Source organism: Glossina fuscipes, unplaced genomic scaffold (assembly GCF_014805625.2).
Source record: "Glossina fuscipes isolate IAEA_lab_2018 unplaced genomic scaffold, Yale_Gfus_2 111, whole genome shotgun sequence".
Lineage (NCBI taxonomy): Eukaryota > Metazoa > Arthropoda > Insecta > Diptera > Glossinidae > Glossina > Glossina fuscipes.
The window spans coordinates 662,163-686,933 of record NW_023998454.1 but is presented as its reverse complement, the minus strand read 5'-3'; the positions used below and the strand labels follow the sequence as shown (position 1 = coordinate 686,933).

Here is a 24,771-nt window from a genome sequence, read left to right as displayed (position 1 = left end):
TTCCCATCGCGAAATCAAGAATCCGGCAAGCGTCTAATATCAATGATTTATTTGCTGGCGCAATTGTGCTGTCTGATCCTTGCGACAATGGTGTGACAATACTTCTGTCGTCTTCTTGTTTAGAGTGTTTTTGATAGTTTGAGTTTTACTAAAAACACTTTTTTGCTAAAAAAGTTATTATTTTCATTCATTTCTATTTTATATTTCCCTGCTGGATATCAAAAATTAAATAAAAGATAATTGAAAATGGAATTGTTTTCATTGATATTGCCAGCACACGATGGAACATGGTTCAAATCTCAATTTTGTTAATTTAATTTAATTTAATTTAATTAAAATTAAAAAAAAAAGCTTTTTCCTTCCGTACTGACTTTTCAGTAAATTCTTAAAAGTTAAGCATACACATTACTTTTAATTAAAAGCATCAACATTCGCATGCAACATTTCAATAATCTGTGAATAGTGCATGAAATTTTTATCTTCTTCAATGCTTTGGTTCTTTTCGTTTTTGTTCGCTAGCAGTAGACATTTTTTCACAGTGCATGCTCAAGAGTGCTTTTTTTTCGGTTAATCACGGCTTTCATACTTAATCAACTGGCAGGTTTCTATTCATAACAGAATTCATAGCAAAAAACTGAACTGACAAAGAATGAAAGGAAAGACAAATAAAGCTGAAGCTTATTTGCCTTAAGACGAATTTCGGATACCCGTCCCCAGCGCTTACCCACTGCGAATTTTTTTATTTATAAAATAGTGTACGTGCTCTTCACTTGAATGCACAATGAGTGAACTTAGTAATTTTTGGCTTTATACAAGTTAAAGCTTTTGAGTTTTACGTGAATAATTTTTTATTCCTTAATTTATTATAATAAAATCATAAATTAGACGTGAAGTATCTTGTAGTTTTTGTTACATTATTTCTGTGGGTAATAATTGTCTACTCCTGTTTACCTCATCTTTGAAAATGTTGCTATCTCGGCAAACTGCTTCATATACAAATACCTGCGGTAATTTCGATGCACATTTATTAACGACCTTGGTGCGATAAGTTTGAGTTAATATTTGAGTTAAGTTAATTGTTTCAATTCTAACAAGTTGTCATTAGTATTATCGTTAATGTTAGTTACTCGCAGCTTTTCTACCTAAGCCAGCCTCAAATCTTCGGTGAATGTCAATCTCCAGCTTAGAAGAACTATTGGAAATTCGTGATACTAGTTATAAGTGTTGTCACCAATTCTATAAGAAATGCTTTCAATTGACAGTGCAGCCGCTTAACCATTTCGTCAGCTTGTGCTTGGTAGGCGCATGCTAGAAGAATACATAAGATGAAAGTTGTCTTTCTTTGTCCGTGGTAATTGTGAATGGAACCTTGAGACGACAAAAGTAGTTTCTAAAAGACGTGGCTATTATTTTAGGAATAGAAATTACTCTTAATGGACCCTTCGGACCGGTGCATATGACTAGTCCTATGATAGTGAACATATAACAGCGTGCTTCTGAAGGTGATCGCTGCGACTAAATTGAAATTTTTGGAAGTTTTTGCGGTAGTATACCGTCTTTGGACGGAAATAACGTTTTGAAATGAATTCCGTTTTCGCGCTTACCCAGAGTGAGAGAGAAATACGGTGTAATTTTACGTCTCCTCAATAAAACGACTGGTCTGGTTTGCCGTAAACTACGATTAGTTTTGGAATCAAGCGATACAATTTACGGTTTATTGCTCCTAAAAGTGGTGTAACCTTGTCGTTCAAAAAAATTTAGGAAATACTTGATGCCGGAATAACTGGCTATAAATGGAATGTCAACGAAAGCACATAGTTCTGCTTTACAATTAAAGTGTTTTAGTAACAATTTGGAAGTAAATGTCGGATTTATGAGAGTAAAAGAATTTCGTAAATTTTTAGCTACAGTATTTATACATACAACGACGGTAACTTTTAACGAGATGTAAAAATTGCCGTCCTTAATTTATTGTGATCGGTAATCCGAAAATGTGGATAGAGTTCACTTTTTTCAACTTTAATAGAAATGTTACGATATGTCAAATCCGCACTTGTTAGGTTTACTGCAAATGTTGCTCCTCATTGCCACTACTATTTAGAACATGGTCAATATCAAAGATAACAAACTCTAAACCGTCTAAAAGTACATCACTTCAGCGGTCTCTGAAGCTTTTGTACCGAGTTTTTCAAACGAACGTCATAGAGACGAAATCGTGCGTTTAATTCGGTGTTTTGATAGCTGTTTCAGATATGTCCTTTCAGCCATAGAAATTCGGTAATATCTCTTAACAAGATATAATTTTGAAAACGTATTATTATGAATCACGTTTTGATCGATATTTCGTAGATAGATTGCGGCCTTGTGTTAAAGAAATATGTTCTCTTCCCAATTACTGCTTACTAATTTCAGCAAATTAGAAGCAGGGTCGAAGTTTATGCCTGTTAATAAAACATTTCGTAATCTTCTTCAGAAGATCTTAATCGCAACGTGTACCAGATGATCGAACTGACGAACGATGGAAGTCCAATCCCGGATTCTCATAGGTTTCCATCTAATTTCGCTCCCTCGAAAAGAAAAGTACGTTCGAAATGCGCGGATTTACTGTCTTCACATCTATTGATATTAGGTGGATTTCGTATGGTACCTAATTTGACATAGTGTATGAATCAAAATTGAGGTAAAGACATGGACGTTGCAAGTAGTTCTGGTCGGCAGTGGTTGGAAATTTTGTGTATCTTGTATATTCTGTGTCTGTCCTCGTTGCTGCGTATTATACTTAACAAAAAAGAAACATACTAATAAATGGCGCGTCGAATAACGTAGAAAGGAAAGAGAAAACTTACAAAAGCTAAAAGTGGTGTATGGTATAAAAAAATATGTCAAGTATTCAAATAAATTCAAAAGCTTCAAAATAAAATTTTATGTTTACCATCAAATTTTGAAGGAAGCTGTGTGTTTCCTTTTTTATGATTTTCTCTTCTTCTCCTTACTTTACTTTCACCTTTTTTTTTGTAAATGCAACAACTAAACATAAAAGTGATACGATCCCTACAATTTTTGATATAAAGTCTCCCCGTTTAGGAGGCACGACAAGCCCGCGAGCTGCTCGCTCACTGGATTGGGTTCTGTGCGCATAAGTTTTCATCGACATAACTGCGTTATAGGCTACGGCAACATTCCAAAACGCTCTAAGTTATAGTGTCAATAATTATTTCGGTCCGTTTGTAATGTTATTCCCAATGAGACTTTTGTAAAATCAAAGCAAGTGGTTAATATTTTCGCAAAATTTTCGATTGACTCTCATTAAAAGCTAACTCTTCTCATGTAAGATTTTAAAACAATATAGGTATGTAATGAGAGTATTGCTCACTGCGAATGACTCTTTTATCTTATCTTTTATCTTATGCGTACGAAACCAAGGAATTAATTAATCGACACCAAGTGATCTTAACGTTCCCTGCCGTTTTCAGCGCACGATAAAACTCCTTTGTATGCCAGTACTCATTTTTTAAATTAAAAATTAATTGTTACTATATCTACTTGACGCCAAATAAGGGTGTTTATAATACGGCTTGAGACCATGTAGCGATTAGAGTATATGCGGCTTGGCGTCTTTCAGCTAATATTATTATAATAATATTTTATTTGCACGTTTATGCAAAACATAGGTATATTTTCTCATAAACATCGAAAAATATTGAAAATTATTAAATTCATGTTTTGTCATAAACATCGAAAAATATTGAAAATTATTAAATTCATGTTTCTTGTACCGAAAACGATACACGTGACATGGAAATGATAGGTACTCATACGGAGCTTGGCAGAGAACGTGTTTGGATGCCAAGTAAACAGAATAAATTCGTTTCAAAAAATGTTGTTATTATTGTTATTATTATTATTATTATAATTTTAGATTAATGAAATAAATTCTTAGACTAAAAAAAAGACATTGAGCATTAGCAACAGAGGCTATCGGCTCTAATTTGTAAAAGTACATTAGATATTGAGCCTAGTGGTTTTAATAAAGTTATTTATTGTGTTGATATTCTGTTCAGCAGCTGATTGTAGAATGTTCAGAGAGTTAATCGTTCCAAATGCAATACTTCCAGCCAAGGAAAAGTTAAGGCAGTCACAGCGAATGTGCTTTATAGTGAGAATTTGTCCACAATTGAAGATTGGGGAGGAAGACTCCTTTCAGATCCATTAGTGAGTTTAAATTGTATGACCAAGGCGAATTCTCGAAAATGTCTTGATGTTCTCAACATTTGTTGGATATAAAGGTAGAACTAATTGAGGGTTAATAGAAGAGTAGTGCTGATGATGATATTGTAGATTTCCTTCTGCAATTTTCTCTTTAACTTTTCTTCCAATGTGTCTTTGAAGATCGAATTTTTCCATGACATCATCCATAATTAAAGGCGCAGAAGCAGCATACTTCGCCGCTCGATCAGCCTGCTCATTTCCCAATAAACCGATATGACTAGGCACCCATAAAATTTTAATTTTTCCGCCGGATGTTGTTATGATATTCCTTAATTTGATGATTGTGCACCATTTCGAAGTCGAAAGATTCCGTATAGCTTTTAACGCAGACAGACTGTCAGACGGTTTTGAGTTTGTTTTTATGCGAAAGGTTCGCAGCGTGAAGGATAGCTGTAGCTTCAGTTGTGAAAGTTAAAGTACTGTCATGAAATATAAGATTGAGAAGAACCTGTCCTGAAGCATCTACCACGAGACAATCAGGAGGCAGACCAGAAGATTTTGAGTCGTCTGTGTATAAAAGATTTCTACCGGTACTCTCCAGTAGTTGGGTTTTTTCAGCTATTAGATTCCTGAAGAAGTGAATTGGAGTATCTTTTTTCTTGAACATAGACAGCGAAATGTCAAAAGAGCAGTCTTTCAAAATCCATGGAGTTTTAATACTAAAAGCGCAAAACTTTTAAGGGAATGTCATATTCCTTTACGACGAACAAACAATAGTCAGTTGCAGATGGTGACTTTCGAATTTTCTTGACAATAATAATCTTTCTCACGTCATCACCGAGAACTTTTTTGTTTGAATTAAGAAGCTTGGGGAGTATTTTAGTTTTTTACTCATACAGTCTATTATCTAAAGTTGGGAGACCAGTTTCAATTATAATATTAATTATGGGTGTCGTCCGAAAAGCATAACAACTTGCTCTGATAGCTTGCTGATAGACCGGTTTAAGGATGTGTGACATGAACGATTTGATGTAGTTGAAAAATTTGGGTCCAACATTCCATGATTTCAAGAGTGTTAAAATAACATGAAGACTAACTTTGTCAAGTGCTTTTTCGAAATCAATTGAGAGAATTGTTACGTCATTTCGTTCAGAAATTGCTTTGCTTGTAAAATAATCAACATGTAACAGAGCGTCGATGCACCCTCTACCCCGCTTGAAACCAACTTGTTGCTTTGTTATCAGGTTCTTGGACTCAAGAAACCAAGATAATCTAGATGCCATAATCTTTTCCAATACCTTTGAGAGGCAAGATAAAACAGAGATTGGGCGATAATCCGATGCGATGGAGACACTTTTTGACTTAAGAATTGGAATAACTGCTGCCAGTTTCGACATGTAGGGTATATGGCCAGTCAAAAATACCGTATTATATAAGTCCAGTAACTACACCAGTTGTTCTCCCCTTCGAATTGGAGAGAAACTTGCAAGTTCTAAGGTAGATATGCAATTTTCCAGGGACATGGCACATCTGTCAATAATATTTGAAAGAGAAATTAGACTTCGTTTATTTTCAATGAAAGCAAAGGAAAAGTCGCTGTCAGAGGAGTATTCGCACCACACTTTTCCAAAGTAATTAGAAATCTCATCTGCGTCAGTTAAAGTTCCATTGGCAGTGCAAATGGCAGAGATTTCGTTCCGATTTGAAGTCCCATTAAGCCTGTTAATTTTGTTCCAGACAACTTTCATTGATGTATTTCTGTGAATTCGTCTCGAGAAAAGTTCGAAACTAAGTGCCTTTGATTTCCGTAATTCCTTCCTGAATGGAGCATTGGCCCTTTGGTATTATAACAAGTGATCATGATCAGGACATCTTTTAAGGCGGTGCCACAGATCAATTTTGTTTTTCCTCGAAAGCGTGTTGTTCCACCAAGGAAGCCTAGCTCGTTTAAGAAAGCTGTTGGACTGAGGAATAGAGAGATGGGCAGCCGTGCGAATCGCTTTAGATAATAGCAGCGTCATGGTAGCAGTTCCCGTTAAATGGCTTTGAATTCAGAAATGAATCGGCCTGTTTGGAATAATTGATCCAATCACAGAGTCTATGTATGCTGTAATGCTATTTAGGGCTTTTTTTACAGCAAAAGGGCTGATTTATGAAATCATTACGCTAGCATCAGTTGAAGAAATAACAATGTATTTTTTGTCAATAGGTGTGATGTTACTGATTGGCAATACCAGAAAGTCCGAATCTTTAATTTTTTTTCTTTGGGGGGATGTGTCCGCTAATAGATGAAATCTATTTGAGTTTTTATCCGGCGGCCTCGGGGCCATTATGCCTTATGGTTGTCTATTACTTAGCAATTTGTGAAAAGAACCACTAACAGGAACAAAATAATTCAGATTCAAAAGCTACAAAAATAAAAAAACCTGTAATATAAACAAAAAACCCGCATGAGGCGAAGGATCGTGATTAATAACTCCATGGTCGCGCGTTCAACTCTCAAGTGCGGTAGAGTTTGCAATAGGGGCGAGTATGTGATATAAGTTATCTAACCGAGCCTATAAATGCACACTTTGTGAAATCGTCTAAGAATTTTTGTTGTTTGATAGGATGTTCACTTAAGATTCGCTCGGATAAGCATTCTGATCGCTTAGAATTGCAACAATTTACTTATATCTGTTGATAAATATTGCGGGTTATAGATAGCCAACATTCTCACCAAAAGAAACAAACGTTGCTTGGATCGCCATATGTTGAAGAAAAAAGGTTCAAGAAGAGAAAAAGGGCACTCATATGACATACAACTTGTTTTAAAATTCTAGAAGTGTTATAAAAAGTACTTAATGACCTAACTAGTTTTTACAATTTTAATGGCTGGAACTTACTGCGAGTTGTGTGTGAAATTTACACATATGCTATTTTAAAGAATAATACTAAACATTTAAGAATTTTATTTAAAAAAAAAATGCACTGAATTTAATGAAAAACATTTTCATACTTTTTCTTTTCTTTTCATGTTTGCATCTAACTAACTTATTCGATGAAAACTTTCTACAAAATCCTTAGCCTTTTCTTTTATATGCCCGATAATTTTATTATTCACACTTTACAAATACATCTAACTGAAGTATCTGCGTATCTACTTAAGTTCGTCAAATTAAATTTTTCAAACAAATATCAATTTACGAGCGTATATCGCCGCTTGAATGCGAGAGTGAGTAGGTGTAGCAAATTTTTTTTTTTAGGAAAATAGAAAAAAAGTTGGGCTAAATAAAGCTGCTTACAAGTTTGCGGGAAAGAAACATTTTTTTGTCTGTTTTTTCTGTTCACGATTCGCTTCGTCCACGTTAGACAATGAAAAGTTACGCGTTATTTTGCTTTTCATGTCTTCGAACTTTTTATGCCCAATACCAAAAAAGAGAGTATGCTAATTTATTTATACTGCTTGTTATACATAGCAGCGGCTTGACTAACACAAGATAGTAAATCCTGTAAGCTTCTTTTTTGCCTATTGGTTGTACGAACCAAAGTAAAGCCAGTACCTCCAGGCCTCCTAAAGGAACTTAGGACCTCCCTATTGGTGAAATACCCAAGAAATTTGCATTAGTTTATTAATAAACATAAACTCTAGATAGCTACAACAATATTGTATAGAAAGTAAATCTAAGGACAATTTTCTCAATGTTAATCAAATGAAGCCTGAATGACGCATTGAGTAGTCAAATAAAGCAGCTTGCCTTGAATTGAGAAAAATCTTTAATGAATTCGATATACGTATGTACGACGTTGTATAGGTGAATATAATGAACAAACTGACAGCAGACGGACGTACTTATAAAACCCTATCTGGCAAAAAACTTCTTGATAAATATGACTAACCTTTTGCTGGTTACATTCGACTCTCCCACTTGGCGCTGAGGTTTTAATAAGGACAAAGTCTGAAAAGTTGTTTCTACGGCCTAAACAAATTTAGATCGCAAGGAGAAAAAGAAAAATTGTGACTGTGGATGGGAGCGAAAAGAAAGAATGTTGTGTTTCTGCTACGACAAACCGAAATTTATTTTGCTAGACCACAAGAAAAACGCACACGAGCAAGTAGATATAAACACTTTATGTACGCGCAGTAGTGCTTCTATAGAGACATTTCAAGTTAGATCCAACAAATGAATGACTTGCATGTCCGTTTCGTAGGGCAATAGGTAGCCAAGATTTTTATACAAAACTATACATATTACTTGTTATTGCTTTTTATCGTATTTCTTGATTTTCATAATTTTTTTTCTTTTTTTTTACGTTCTCTTTCATATTGTCGTTTAACATCTTGTGTCACTTAAGCACTTTACAAGAAAATGCAAATTCAAAAAAAAATAAAGGAACGAATCTAGCAAAATGAAAATAACAATTTTTAAAAATAAATATTAGAAGCAGAAGAAAAATCTATTTACGTAAGTAGTAGTACATAGTAAGTAATTACGGCTTAGATCCAACTGTTTTTATGTGAGCCATGTATTTCTTATATGGGACAAGTCCATTTCTGAAAAAATTTATAGTTAACAAAACTGAGTTTGCTTATTATTTGGGAGATGAAAGTTTTACCTATTAACAGCATTTTTGTAGCTTGCTGTAAAAGTTTGGCGAATTGATCTTACTTTGAAATTATTCATTAAAGTATCCTTATTTGTAACTAATTTTTTATTTTTATTATGTTTGTAAAAACAACACATTTCGGTAGCAAGCGAAGAATCCTGGAATCATAATTTGAATATGAAGACAATTCGGACCAAAATTATTAAAAAAAAAAAAAAAAATCCAAAACAACGGAAAGAATAGCTGATCCTGATCCTGATGATACGAGAGAGAAACACTGCGAAGAAAACAACATTATCTATACTCAAGGACGGGATATCGCAGAAAAAAATATTGCACAAAGTTGGTGAAGAAAAACTGCCAATGCACAAGATCATGCGCAAAGTTCATTAGTGAGAAAGAACGGAACTGAACTTTTGATAAATATTGGAATTTTGCAGATGTCAATACGCAAATTTATTCCCACAGGCGACTGCCAGCACGTCCTAGTGTTCAATAATATTTGTATACAAACATTTATCAAATGAATAAATGTTTTTGCAAAACTGAGTAGTATTTTCTTCTTATTATTAAAAGAAACTGAAATTTTGTATTTTAGTTAATAATTACAATAGTTCACTCGTTTGAGTATAATAAAATCTTTATTTTTTTAGGCAGCACTATGAATTCTAGTTCATAATTAAATTATCTTATCTGTTACCACTTGTACTTCTTCCATTATTAACCTTGCAATATTGGACGATGATCACATTTGTCTTCACATTATATGATATTACTGCGCAGTAAGTCGTATTGTTAACTAAAGTCCAAAAATCTTATCGGCTCCTTGCTGTGTCTATGATTTCACTTATAATCCATGCTTCTACGTCCTTCGACACGGCCTTCCACTATCAAGTGCAGTGATTCATATTTTTCTCTTCTGTACCAAGTCTCCAAAATACACTTTCTGTCTTTCGTTCTTTAATACAGTTTAATAATTCACGCTAAGAGTTTATTCTTCTCAGGACTTTACCATTGGATATGCGATTTTCCCAGGATACTTTTAGAATTTTACGGTGACATCACATTTCAAAGGCTTTCAGTCTGTTGATTGTACTGATTTTTAATATTAATGATTCGGGACGATAGAAAGGCACAACCGACCATATATTACGATGATCTAGCCATCTATGTACGATGATCTAGCCATTTCGGTTCTTCTTTGCGTTTTTACGTCGATGCTCCTATGTCTTCATCTAATATCTTAGAATAAAAAAAAAATTATCTATTAGTGCTCATCAGTACTTTTAAATTTATTCGAATGCAACACATTAGAATCCTGCAACGACAAAAAACGGGCTTGCCCACTTTGGAACTAGACCGTGGAAATGTAAATAAATGTGGTCGGCAACTCCTTGCTTCTTCGTTTAAAAGCATACAATACTTGATGCATCTGTGTGTAATCTTCCCCCAAACAAAATTTTTTCATAATTTATTTTCAAATTTGCTGCCTACAGCTGTGAAATTTTCTGCTAGATTCCAAAAGTTCATAGCATCATCCCCAATGTTTGATTGCTTTGAACATATGGCATAAACGATAATTTTTGCCCGCACTTGTACCGCTTAGAACTATCGCATTTGATCGACTTTTCTTCACCGCATAATGAAAAAAATATTGTTGTTATCTTTTTAGAATCACATTACACGAACCGAACAATGCCTTTTCCTAACTCCGGTCGTATATAGCGCCCCATAGTTCATATGGCGAATAGACAGAGTAGCAACAAAAGCAATTCTCAATTGACAACACATGATGATGATGAGCGATAAAAACTTATAAGCCTTCCAATTATTGGGTACAGAAAAAAGTTGTTAACTTGATTGTGAGCCCTACGCTAAACCAGTTCACTTAGACATCAGGGACATTTGCAAAACACAATATATATAAAATTTTCCAGAGTTTCAAAGGGAAATGCACACTTAATATACTTGGAGACTTTAGGCATTGCATAGGACAAAAAACACAAGATAAATTCCTTTTTCTTTTTAAATTATAATTATTTTGCAGATATACACTTGAATACCATGTGGCTGGTTAATGTCACAGCTATCCACGGCATTAATGCAACATATTATATGAAATGTAATACTTAAGAGACGTATTGTTGGTATTTAAATTTGTGTGTTTTTATATGTGCGTATCCTCAGCCTTTGAACAAACACATTCTTCATAATAACATTAGACGAAAAGCTCTTCATTCATTCATGTAAGTACAAAACTCAAAAGCTTTCCACTCATAACCCCTCATCTAAGTAAACCCTCATTCTCATACAAGTTTGTTTGGTGTTTGAGTGCAAGAGTTTCAATGTCTTTCGCATCTCAAATGAAAACTTATAGCTGCTGTATTGCGTAAACTGCTCGTTCTGCTTCTGCTGATGTTGTCCGCCTACCGTATAAACTAAAGTAAGTCTAAGAACAATTAAAAAATAATTTGAGCACTCAGTTCCTTTTAAGACAACATACTCTTTGTCATGCACGCTTACGCAAGAACATACACACCATGCATATTTAAATACTTTCACTTGGAAATTTAACAAGTTTTACGAACAAAACATATTTAAGCAACAATCATTTTAAAAGAAGATTTATTTTCTTGTGAAACTTAAAATGTGTGTCTACCTTGAAATTAATTACATTGAATTGTTCATTATATCAGCATCGACTTCAGTTAAATTCATCCATCGTTCTACTGCCCATGTATCTAATCGGGAAACCTTCCCTTGATAAGGCAGCACATCCATGACGTTTATCCATCCATTTATCTCGCATTTCGTCTACCCATCTAAGCATCCATATTTCGGTCCTCCCAGTCCTTAACGCTCTCCCTCCTTATCTACTCTTCCATCTACTCTTCTTTCTATTTGTCCTTTACAGCCCTGGCCCATCAGAACCCGAAAACTTGTTTATTGCCCAAAGCAGTCGTAATTGTTTACCACACAATGAAACGTGAAGATTTCCCTTCACTTTCTTACTTACGTAGCCAATTACTGGAATCTGAAAAGCAAAATGCTTTCGTATGACGATAAGCCATTGTGAAGATCACAAAAACAGTTCTCCTTGCCTAATGAGATATAGCTATGCAGCGGTAGTGATTATCATATTTGTAATTTATTAATGATATGTGTTTTATCATATTTTATTTGGTTGAAGACAACAAGTCTTATTTATCTTGTATGCAATACTTCTAGCATTCAATTAGTTTTCCCTAAACAAGGATTTACTTTACAATATGCAAAGGTGTAGTCATAATTGCTATATGTCGCAAGCATTCCAAATGCAATATAAATCTGCAAATTAACATAAAATCAATATTTTATTCCAACAATTTGGGATTTCCGAACAACACAATTTCAAATTTCAATAACAATCATTATATAACATTTGAATATAATAAAAAAGGAAATATTTAGGTTACGTAATACAATCATATTATATTTTGAATAAGTTTTAAAGTGAAAAACTCGTTCTACTACGCATATATACTGAACATATACATCGAACACTTAGTTAAAAGTGTCTGTAAAATGCACATGTGTATTTTAAACAAGAATAAATAGGCAAAAATAGTAGAACGTGCATTAATGATGATAATAAATTTTGTAGCAATCATCGTAGAATGGCATGAGAGGGGCATGAGCATTTGTCGCAGTCAGAAATACGGAAGCCAGGCTGCACAATGTATATATATTTTTGATTAATGTGAGTTTCTGAATCAATATCACCTGCTCGTCTTTTACGGGTACGTCTATAGTAGCGAAAATCGCGATAAATAGTTGGAGCATATAAAATTTGAAAGTGCTCGTCATACGCCCATAACTGCGTTCAGGGTAATCAGGAAAGAGTAACATACAATATGTTACATATCAAATATTGTTCTGACATAAAATCCATAAGGGGAAACTAAAATTTCAGAAAAAAGAAACAGGGCGATCTATTTAATTAGGACACGATAGACAATAAATGTCACAGACTTGGAGATGTACAGCTGATCTGAGCGTTGATAATTTCGCAAAGCCAATAAACAAGTTGGTACACATTTTGAAGAATACTTTACTACATTGGGCTAACGCGTCGCGAGTTCCAATTTCGGTGCGGTGGACTATATTCTGGAGCAGCTTTATATATAGTTGCTTAGATTAACATTCCTTTGTAATCCTTGTTAAACCCGAAAAGATTGTAAACTGTTTATTTTGAACTTCGCTGTTGCTCTAGAGCGACATTATTCTTAGTTCCAAATTCGCTTTTCAGTAGTTTAACGCTAAAATACATTGTAAGAACTGTATACTGGAACGGTTTGCTTTGAACTTTGCTGTTCTTCTTTGTAATCTCGTACTTTAAATCTTTAGTATTAGCTAGTAAAGAATATAAATCGACTAAATGTATATTGACACCAAAAAAGAAAATAATGAAATAAATTTCTAAAATATTTGATTTGAAGCTACGAATGAGTAAGATTCCTGCTAACGCGAAAAGAGTCTCTTTACTTGCTTCCAAACGCAAGTGCAACTTAAATTCTTGTTTAAAATTAAATTATAAATTAAGAAATCAATGGAATACAATTTTCAATACAATATAACCAAAAAATAGCGCGTTTGTAAAATAATTTCACTTATTATTACTTATCGTTATAAAAACAGTACAACGTCAATAAAGTCACTTTCATAGGCATCCACCAATGTCATTCATCTAGACACACACAATTAACACAAAGCTTCAAAATTTAATGTGTTTACAAAGCAAATGAAACTTCCGCTTGTCAAAACTCACGACTTACTTGGCTTGTCATGGTTTATCAATAAATCTATAAAAACATATTTCTGCACATATAAACATGTTTGCATTTAAACGTAATTGCCGGCAGATTAATGACATTTTATGCAAGTTTGTAAAACGTCCGCTAATCTTTAAGAAACGTAATACACGTATGCCCTGTACAACAATGAATCGATCCATCTGAAAAGCAATTTGGAATGACCTCAAAATAGTAAAAAGGAATGTACTTGAAAGATATTTAAATAAATTCTACAGACAAACACACATCTCCACAGACACTTAGGTAGGTATATAGCAATGTATGTGCATACAGAATGAGGATAACGTAAGGCTTTGTACCTTTCAAAGGCTATACCTTAACCTTGTTCACAGTAGAAAGACGGATGTATGTAGAACAAGAAAAAATGTAAGCAGCACATAGTATGCAGCAAATGTTAGTTTAAGTGGCCGCAGGTTAGTTATTAACAAAAAACCGAAAAAAAAAAGGAATTAAAATAAAAATAAATACTACATATAAGGAAGTTATATCCGTCTTGAATGCCATCTATCTCGTTTAAATATATATAAAAAGTACGCATGGAATGGTTACATGTTCACACAGTATTTAAATGATATCATAATTATTACCCTATTACATTTACTTTGAGATTGGTTAGATATATAAACAAGAGTCTTACAATTACCTACGCGACTCTGGTGAATTGCATGAAGATTTAATTCTAAATGTTATATATTCACATATTCTATATCCTATCATGGGTTAGCGGATTTGTGATCCGTAGTGTAAACAAATTCCACACACTATTTATCGCATATATATATTTATGAAGCCGTTCGCTCACAAACCTTACAGAAAAATTATTTTTTCGGAACTCCTGCAGAATACAAAATCATTTTGCACGGAATAGTTGTGTATTTGAGCATTTCAGTGAAATGAGGATTTCAGAGATGACTTTGAAGGGCCAAATCATCGGCTTTTTAGACCTATTAGTTAGTTATAGAAGGACGGCACATGACATATGTAAAAATTTTTTGAAACTTTTCTCAATACAAACTAGTGGCAGACCTTAAATACACATCAGCAGATTTAGATGATTGGTTCCTTCTCGAACAATTTAAAAAAAAATGCGTCAGATTCCAAATTCTTAATTTAATTTTTGCTTTTTATTCACTTGTCGTTTGTGAGCTGCTGTTGATGGCAAATCACGCCCCATTTTAAAATTAGGCGCCAAGCTCTCGCTTTTCGCGCTTGTCAAAGTTAGAATAATTAATTTGGAATATTACGTTAATTAATCAGCTTTTATACTTTCTCTTACTTGCTTTTCTGATTGTTTCAACCGAAATACCTGCATACAAAAGCGACATTGCTGGTAAGTTGATATAATTGCTTTTAATTCCTAATAATTAAAAGTTCCTTAAAATAGGAAAACAACCTGTAACAAAATAAAATAAAACGCACAGAAAAATCATAACATATAATTATATAACTCAATATTTCATCTCTTAATTGGTTTTTTGCAGGACCATAGATAGGAGTCAACAGTGAATGATTTCATTGAAGCCGAATTTATGTAGCATCTCTCAAAACACAAATTAAAACGCTATAGTCGGTGCAAAAAAAATAGTCCTCCATGATTCAAATTTGGTGCAATTTTCAACTACAAATACGGGACGATTCTCTTTGTGAAACGTTAAAATATAATCGATTTTACCACACAAGAACGTAGTTTTCGTAGGAAAGATAACGTCGACCTATCCGATCCGAGTTTCTCATATTCATTTAAAATACCGAAATACTATTATTAAACGTCTGCCATCGAGAAATTTTGAAAATTGCAATTTTTTTCATATAACGACTTTTCAAAATATGACGTTATATGAGGAGTAGTCGAAAAAGTGGATGATTTTAAACCATTTTCATTCTTGTGTCGCAGCACGTCAGTGTACCAAACTTCATCAATATATACGTATGCACAAAGTTAATATACTCTGCACCACAAGTGGTGTAGGGTATAAATATATTATACTACAAACCAATATGAAAGAAAGACGCGTTTTAAGCTTTGAAGCAAGCCCCGTTTATGTGAATAAGTTAGTACTGATCGGAGTTCCCGATCGAGCATCGATAAAATAAAACTGACCCAACAGCATGTAACCACCATCAGTAGCTCTCGTATACCTGCACACGACGTTAAATATGAAATTATCAAAAATAGTAAACTCAAGTTATGCAAAGAAGAGCTTATCTTCCATAGAAGAGTTTACGACTTTCACATAGAAAAAGAAAAAAAAGGTAGCTTAAAATGATGAGCCGTCAACATTTGACAATGTTAGTAGTATGTTATCTATGGTATGGGCGATTTTATTTATTTAGCTTTTTTCTTCCCTTCAAGCTATATCTACTTTCCCTTTTCGTCCGAAACTGCGTTCAATAGGAAATCAAAAGCAACTGAGTACCTTTACAACTATAAACAACATTATCTAAAATTTTCTTAGAAACTCTTTTATGTCAGCTTTGCTTTCAACATAATAAAGTGAAAAGCTTTTGAAATCAACTATTACTTCGCACAACTGCTTTGTGCCTAACAAATGAACTGAATCATTATTCGAGATTTTGTGAGAAACAAAAGAAGAAAAAAGGTCGAAATCAATATTGCTGATTAAAATTTCAAAGTTTTTTTTGAGTGATTTATGGGAACTGGAGCAAAAATTATAAGACTTTTAACGACAATTTAAGATTCACTTCAATTTTACTTCACGAATAATTACAATGAATCGTTGAACTCTGTTTTATTTTAAATTTTATAAAATATTTTATAACGGAAACACTGATATTTAATATATTGTTTTATAAGAACAAATGCTTGTACATGAAATGTGATTGTTAAACGAATAAAAATATATTTTATAAACCATTATGACAAACAATTCAACGGAAAAGGAAATATTTGTAGTTTTCATTTTAGATAGCTGAGCAAATATTTTTGGCATAAAATATTATACCATGTCAAAAAAATATTGGGAATTATCATTACCATAACCGCAAGACGCGGATATATTAATTTTGTCCAAATATTCGCAATGCACAGAGGGGAGCTTTACAGTGCCCTTGACCAGAATCAAATCCTGAATAGATTTAAGTCAGTCTGTCTGTGTAACATCTGTGGTCCGATCCCAAAACATACACTTACTGGCTTCAGTTTTAACAAAAGTTTGTTCGTATTCAAAACTAACCTAACCGATCAAAACTGAGAACGCCTTTGCCTCCTGGATCGTTCTTCGCTTACGAACTGGAACAGAACAATAAACATTGACCAGTGGATTCTGCAAAAAGAGAGAACATCGGTCATGTGTGCGGAAATTTACTATTTTTCTTATTTCTTAGCCTTTTTTGCGATAAAGTTAATATCTGTCGCTGACGAATACAACTTTCTTACTTGTTCCGTCCGTTTAGTTTCTTTTTCAGTGCAAAATCTGTTCCGAGGAATACGTTTGCACATACTTGACCGGAGAAGCAAATGGTTAGACACATGTACGATTAAACGAATTAGTGGATCAGTTGCAAGAAGAACACTTTTCTACTAACGAGTTGAAAGATGGGCAAACAAGTGGACTGACGAGAATCCAAAGAGACATTAATAGTCATTAATGCCGTGCTTACGAATGCGTGATTAGCCTTACGCACTTGGACTTAACGTTCGGTAAACGGGAACGGAAATAGGTTGCCAAACAATAATAAAAGACTCATGAAGAAGGCCAAACAAACCTTTTTTCTGTATTGATAGCACTAACTATAACAGCTGACATACTCTAATTTAATTTTTCATTGACGGCTTTCATAGACATATTTAAAATAGACCAATTTTCCCCCATTTTCGCCTGATCAGCCGAATAGATTAAGGTTCTCGACAAACAACTTTATGGTCGGGCGCTCAAATCTCAAGTGCGGTAGAGTTTTCAATAAAGCCGGTAGCTTCAGATGCTGGTGTTTTAACACTTTAGTCTTTAAATTTATTTGTTTCACCAAATTAATTGTAATAATAGTAACAAACCAGCTTTTTCATTTTAAAATTCCTGGTATTTTTGATTTTCATATCACATAGATAAACGTGAAAATTACCTAAAAGTTTTATTAAACATTAAATGAAAGACAAATATTCACTCACTCATACAAGCCTACACATAATGTACTTAAGTACACACACACGTACCTTCAACTCAATAGGTGGTAATTTACGCGTACTCATAATAATAATGACAATAATAATGGCGAAATGGCAACAATAACGATCGTGATGTTGTTCGCTTGTCATTGTTTTTGTTCTTAGTATTATGCCAATTTCTAAAACTTAGTAAAAAATTAAAACTATAAACAGCGTGAACGTAAATTCAGATATGAAAGTAAAACCCGCGCATTAATATGGTGAACACATGATTTTGTATGGTTACTAAACAGATATCTTAGTTCAGATCTGTAAGAATACGTAATTATCGGCATTTTCCTACTCCTACGAGAACATATAATATGTTTATCTTTTATCTTATCTTTATTCATATCATTCATTTATGTCAGTGTGAAGATAAGAAGAAGATCGGAAGCTCGGAAGGACCCCTCATTTTTAACGGCTGCAGCATTAATCAATGGTAGTAATCTTGAGTAATCCGTCAAATCTTGCGGAAGATTGGAAACAACGTGAGAAGTACGAAAAATATCAAGTCTTATCAAAAATGGATTAGTTCCATCTTCTCTCCGTAGTTCATAAAAACTAGCACCTGAGCAGACACTAAATCGCCTTGAAAAGCAGAAGCTCAGCAATGGTCGCGCGCAACATAGCATCATTGGGAAAAGCAATCGTTCGAAATTGGAAATAGTTTTCGGCGGCTAAGGTTCAGATTACTTCTGCTTCATGACCACATGTAATAAAGTTGACAACTCGAAGATTTTTTGCTTTTTTCAGCCATCTAAGTGAGAAAAATACAGTCAATTGTGAGATTCGCAAAAGCGAAAATAACAAATTCAAACGAGGATAAGACATTTTTAACTGAAAAGCTTTTAAATATTCTGCACATATTGAATTCAGTCTTCTTTTATTTTGTTGACCTAATGACTGCTAATGTTCAACCATTAGATAACTGAACGAAACAATCTATCTATACGGTATTAATTAATTTGCACATTTTGTGCAGGCAATGTATTCCGCTATCTCTAGAGTGTGTGTTTGATACACGCACGCAATAGAGAGAAAGATAAAAGAAGCAGTTTAACTAATTCTCAAACAATCACCAATTCATGTACATTGAATATGAGCACATATGCTCGTATAAATGTATCATTTTATATATTATAATAGATACTGAAGAGATTTTTCTTTACTCTAAAAAGAACTTTAAGCCGCTCAAGTTAAATGTATAGTTTTTCGAAGAGTAGGCTCGTTTCTCATTTAAGATTGTTAAACCAAAAATCGAACTGAAATGATAACCTTCGCAGAGAATACTTAGCATGTGTACTAGGCTCTAATAACCGAAGGGTTGCCCGACTTAGCAGTAGAATCATGCTAATAGATCATTTTAGCGGTATCTTTTTGCACATTTCTTCAACTTTGGTTAGAATCGCCCTTGGATCTCTCCATAATTAATTTGCTATGGTGCACTTTGTAGACATCTACCGAATATTGAACTTTATCAAATAGGGACCATTATCTCGATCCTAATGTTAAGGATGGGATTTTTGCTTTTCATAACAACAATAAAATGACGGACGGTAAGACGCCGTTCTTTTGACGCTTTCGTTATAGATACTCCAACGGAAAACGAACATATATCATCATCTCTAGATGTTTGCGAATCGACACATAAACTGTCTGCTGTTGCCTAACGGATTAGACATGAATTTTCAGCTGTCATTTTCAATCCGCGAGTTCTTTCGATTGTCCTAGCTGTTTTTGCACTTAAGTCATGCGGAGTGGGCTCAAAATAGTGGTGATATTTTTCTCCTATGAGTTTCGACAACATTCAGGTACAAGCAATAAAGGGTCATTTTGCAAACAATATGGTGTGAAATAGGCAAGTGAAAACGTAACAAAACAAGCATAAAATTACAGAGGCCCAGGACTCACCAATAAATAACCTTCGCTTTATACCTCTATTCATATGATGACTTTTCAAAATAAAATGTTACGTGGAAGGTGCTCGAGAAAATAGGCTGATCAGAAATATTTTCAATAATATTCCTCCTTGGGACAAAACACGTTAGTGTCCCAAATTTCCTCAAAATATCTCAAAAATCGCAGGCTATAAGGTCGACACTAGACAACAAGACGGACAGACTGAAAGACAAGCTTAAACCAACTCAAAAAGTGTTTCTGAATCGATCGATCGTTATAATAAGAGGGCACATAATTCTTTATATATATATTGAACTTAGATTTGGCGCAATTAATTAATAAGCTACTAAACTAAATTGTTTCATTCACTAAAAGTTTTCTATTGCAATGCGCGCCAATTATTTTATAATACTTCTCTTTTTCACCTGGTGAAATAAGAAGTAGCACTCCCAGAGGATAAAATTGCAGTGGCTTTAGCATTCTGTGTTATCCCAATCAATTTGAAAATCTAAACCCATTTAACAATGTCCGTCTGTCTCTTAATAACGCTTACTACGAAATTAAAGCAAGTATAAAAGGAATGTGTTGCCTCGTTAGTTAATTATGCTTGACTAAAGACATAATGCGCCCTCAAGTCTTAAAAATTTAAACGCTAAACATTTCCTGGTATTTCCATTTATGAAATAAAAAGAAAAGCATCTATATGTATACCAATCTGCATACACTTAGTAAACTCAAACGAAAATTCTCTGTAAAATGAACTCCACCGCAACTTTCTTTACTACTTTAGCAGTTTGCCATAACAAGTTGGATAAACATCGAAAATCGTTTTACGGTAGTTACGTCTTTGTTATTTGTTCTTGTTAATTTAGTTTACTAACCGCAAAAATATGTACAAATTTTACATAAATAAACGGAGAGGATTACTTCTAATAAAATTCCATGAGATTGATCTTTATGCATGTGCTTTTCCGTCATTAAGGTTTAAATGGTATCCTAACGAATTTGTTTTCCTAAATAATTACCAAATTATTGATATGATGATATGTATCGAATGTGATAAAGAGAGTAGCTTACCAACACCGTTCATATTTTAACAAAGCAATCCAAGTGGCTTGATTGATAAAAATGCTGAGACTTTTTCTTTTAACAAAGTGCTCTCTTTTAACAAAGCGAAAGTACCATTTATTAAGTCTATCAGGAAGCGAAATATCTAAGTTACACTAGGTTCTCTCAACAGAAGATATGTAACCTATTTTCGTATAGTGTAAATGGATCCGAGAGAGAATCGTTTAATACGAAAAGAAAAAATTGCTTTTAAACAGTTTCGATTGATCTAGCTCGGTAACGATGGGACAAATATCGCACATCTGAAGAACATGCCTTCTTCCATAGTCTTTATGGTATGCTTAATTGAATGGTCTCCATTAACATTTAAGAAAGCTTAGCCCCAGTCTTACTTTATCTATGGAGAGTTTGACATGTAGAATGAAGTCAAACTTATTATCAAAGCATATCTAGATCAATAAACAATTCTAATTTCTCAGTTTATGCAAATCAATGAAGTCTTCTGTGACGAATAAATTCGTTGCTGTAAGCGATAGCTACTTTCAATTTTTTTACATTTAATACTAAAGAATTTAATAAACTTGATTAAAATTGACAAGATTATCCACATTTTTTAAATCACATTGAGAAAAACTGGAATTGGAATTCCAAATGTAAGGAGTTGAACCACCCTGTGTACATGAGTTGACTTGATCGCAGACGAAAGGTCGTTAATGTGGAGAAAAATAGTCTTGACCCTGCTGCATTAAGGGAACACTTGGCGTAACTGAAAATTCGCTAGAAGAGGACGAGCTAAAAGGCACTGTACAATGTCGATCGCAGAGATATGAACTTAACTATTTCCCTAAGTATAAAGGAAAGTCAGACTTTCGCAGCTTAAGATTTAATACACTTTTGTTAATTCGGTCCAAGGCCTCACTGAAGTCCATCTGTCAGCCGTAGGTAAATCCCTTAAACATATAGCAAGTGAATTCTAAAATTTTAACAACGTCTACACTGCGTTGTTAAAATGCACGTCGATGTCGATAAAAAGGCGATATAATAACGAAAGCAAATGCAATATGCCCAGTAACAATAGGTTCCGTATTTCGCTAGAAAGTTCAACTTACCCAAGCCTATATAATTCGCTACTAGGCTATCTATTGCCGTTTTTGCGAATTGGTATAACTAAACTGCCCTACCAGCACATTGGAAGAACACCAACTTTCAGAGCAAGACAAAAGCTTCTATAACACCACAGAGTTCTTTAGCCTACGACTCAAATATACAAACTTTTAATATAATCTATTATGCACATTTATATTCAAAGGGTACACATACTACGTAATATACAGATATAATATAACTGTTACATAGTGTATATAGCACATAGTACACAATATAGAGAATAGAGTAGGTAGTATATAGTATATGGTATATGTTATATAGAATTATAGAATTACATGGAGGGGGCTACCGTAAAGCTGTGGAGGTAAGACTAGCTACTGCGGTCATATTTTCACAGACATAGTTTCGCTTGTTAAGACTTTAAGCCTAAGAATATTGTATAACGTTTACTTTAAATTTGCTAAGTGCTTGTGATTGATACTCTTCGCTATAAGGTCATAGTTTAAGCTTTAGACTTCAGTTCGCTTGGTGTATATTGTGTATTGTATATTACTTTCGACTTTGCAGATCGATGATTTTTTCAATACTTCTGTGTTGTGTACACTTAAAACGGTACAAATAAATGTACACCATGTGTTATATCTACATTATATAATATATACCACGTATCATTTTTATACCCATCACCCAAAGATGAGATGTGTATTCATCTCATCGAAATGTTTGCAATGCCAAGAAGCAAGCTTCAGATAGTCAACAAAGTACATACGTTCTCAATCGTCAACAAATTCTGAATCGATCTGAACATGTCTGTCTGGCTGTCTGCACCGTCTCTATTCGCCTGACCACAAAAATTAAGCTATTTGCTTCAAATTTGGCAGAAAAATTGGAAGTTTGTGCAAGTGGTTGGTAATAAAAATGGGCCAAATCGACTGAATACATGCCTACCGTACCAGGCAAACTGAGGACGCCTCTGTTTTTCAAAAGGAATAAAAAATTTGTTTTTTTGTTTAGTGCTCTTAAGCTCTGCAAAAACATTCGCTGTCTATGGGCGCCGCTGTAGTACCTGTGCAAGAATGGGAAAAATTGCGCCTACGCGATATTATCGTAGATCAAAGTTTCAGCAACTTTATCACGCGCAAAGGCAAGTTTCAAAAATCCCACAGAGTATATATATTTTTGCCTATTTACGGATTCGCAGTACAACTCAACATGTCCGTCTGTTTTTGTGACTATCGATCCGTCTACCCAACTATGACGGGCCTGCAATAAACATTCTTCCGTTCGCAAAAATGAAGATCCCGCCGTACAAATTCGCGAATGAGAAAATGGCCCAAGGTCAAGCCCACGCCCACAACGCTTACATATTTATTTAATCGAAACGGGGAATATCTTTGTTTTCCGTGTCTTTTTCGCGTTCCTCGTAAATTAAATTTCCACAAAATTATTCTACAGCCTCGCCCATCCAATACTATGGCGTATACAAATCAATATTTTTCCGTTTCCGTAATCTTTTATAGAAAAATGGAGATGTACATAAAAGTTTCGGTCGCGATTGAATGTAATTTTCTAACTTGTTTATTATCAGTTATTCAATACTGCCGAAACCAATGAAAACGCAACCAAGCCATTGATTAAATCAAGTTGATGACACAATTCTTAAAGAATTCACATACCCTGGAAACGTTAGGCGGACCTTAATATTTTTCGTTTAGTTTATTACAAAAACTTATTCTGTGAAGATGCCTTTAATAAGTTTCCTTGTTTTAATATGATTTTGTAAAGTGGCGAATGATAATAATAAAATGACAAAATATTGAAATTGAACACAGTCAACTACTCTCGCTGTAATCCTATTTTCCAGTTCATTCAATTGTTTTCTTTTTCCCTTTATAACTGCTCTAGCATTGAGACGAGACTATATAAATAATTGAAAATTTTTCTTATCTTCTTAAAGCTAGGCAGTTTTTAAACTCACCTTTGACCAGTGTTAGTATACCCAAAGGCATAACCAGTATGGCAACCATAAGATCAGTAATGGCCAACGACATCAGAAAATAGTTGGTAACATTTTGTAAGCGTCGTTCCCAGGCAATGGCCAAACAGACAAGTATATTACCGGCTGCTGTGCCAATTACTAAAATCAATGCCAATAAAGCCCAGTAGTTATTCAAATGGTTGTTGGTGGTGTTGTCGACGACAGCAGAAGAGGTTAACAACTCTTCTTTTCCCGGGCTGGTTATGGTGGCGTTCGAAATGTTAACATAAAATAAAGTCGCTAGTGTTGTTGTTACTGACGATAATTGTGACGACGACGGCGATAGTAAAGTCGAATCTATTTGATTTTCTGTGTACCACAAATTGAGATTCGCTGTTGCGTTTAAATTATTATTGTTGTAAAAAAGAAATGTATTATTGTTATATTGTGATAATTTTAATTGAGTCTGCTGTGGATGCGGTTGTTGTTGCTGTTGTTGTTTTTGAGACCAAACCATCAATGCATTTTCGAGTTGATGTTCTTCTGAACTAGTGACCGTTTGCAGCTCCCAAATATTACTATCGTTATAAATGCTATCAACTTCGTTAACATACACAACATCTTCTTCCATGTTATATTGGAGCATGAAAAAAGTGTTTACGAAAATTATTTATGACTACAATGACCTGCAAAACGTTTTTAATAGCAGAAATAATGGAAGGTGTCTTCTTAGACACATTACCTCCGCTGGCAATCTGTTGTAGGCTTTTATTAACATTTTACAACAACTTGCTAAAGGTTTACGAAACGACTTGTGTTGTTGTGCTGCGGAAATTATTTTCAAGCTAATTTTTAGATCTACATTATTTCTTTTTTTCATCCCCTTTTTACTTCACAAATATATA

At 34.0% G+C, this 24,771-nt stretch overlaps 1 protein-coding gene across 3 annotated transcripts in view; it reads right to left on the bottom strand.

Annotated features, from left to right (window-relative positions):
* LOC119638940 overlaps positions 1–24,771 on the bottom strand; it is an 89,447-nt gene extending 64,676 nt beyond the window's left edge. For all 3 annotated transcript variants that reach the window (XM_038036080.1, XM_038036081.1, XM_038036082.1), the window contains exon 1: positions 23,867–24,771. In XM_038036080.1, coding sequence (XP_037892008.1) covers positions 23,867–24,512 — 646 coding nt within the window. In that variant the 5' untranslated portion in view covers positions 24,513–24,771. The remainder of the gene's footprint in view (positions 1–23,866) is intronic.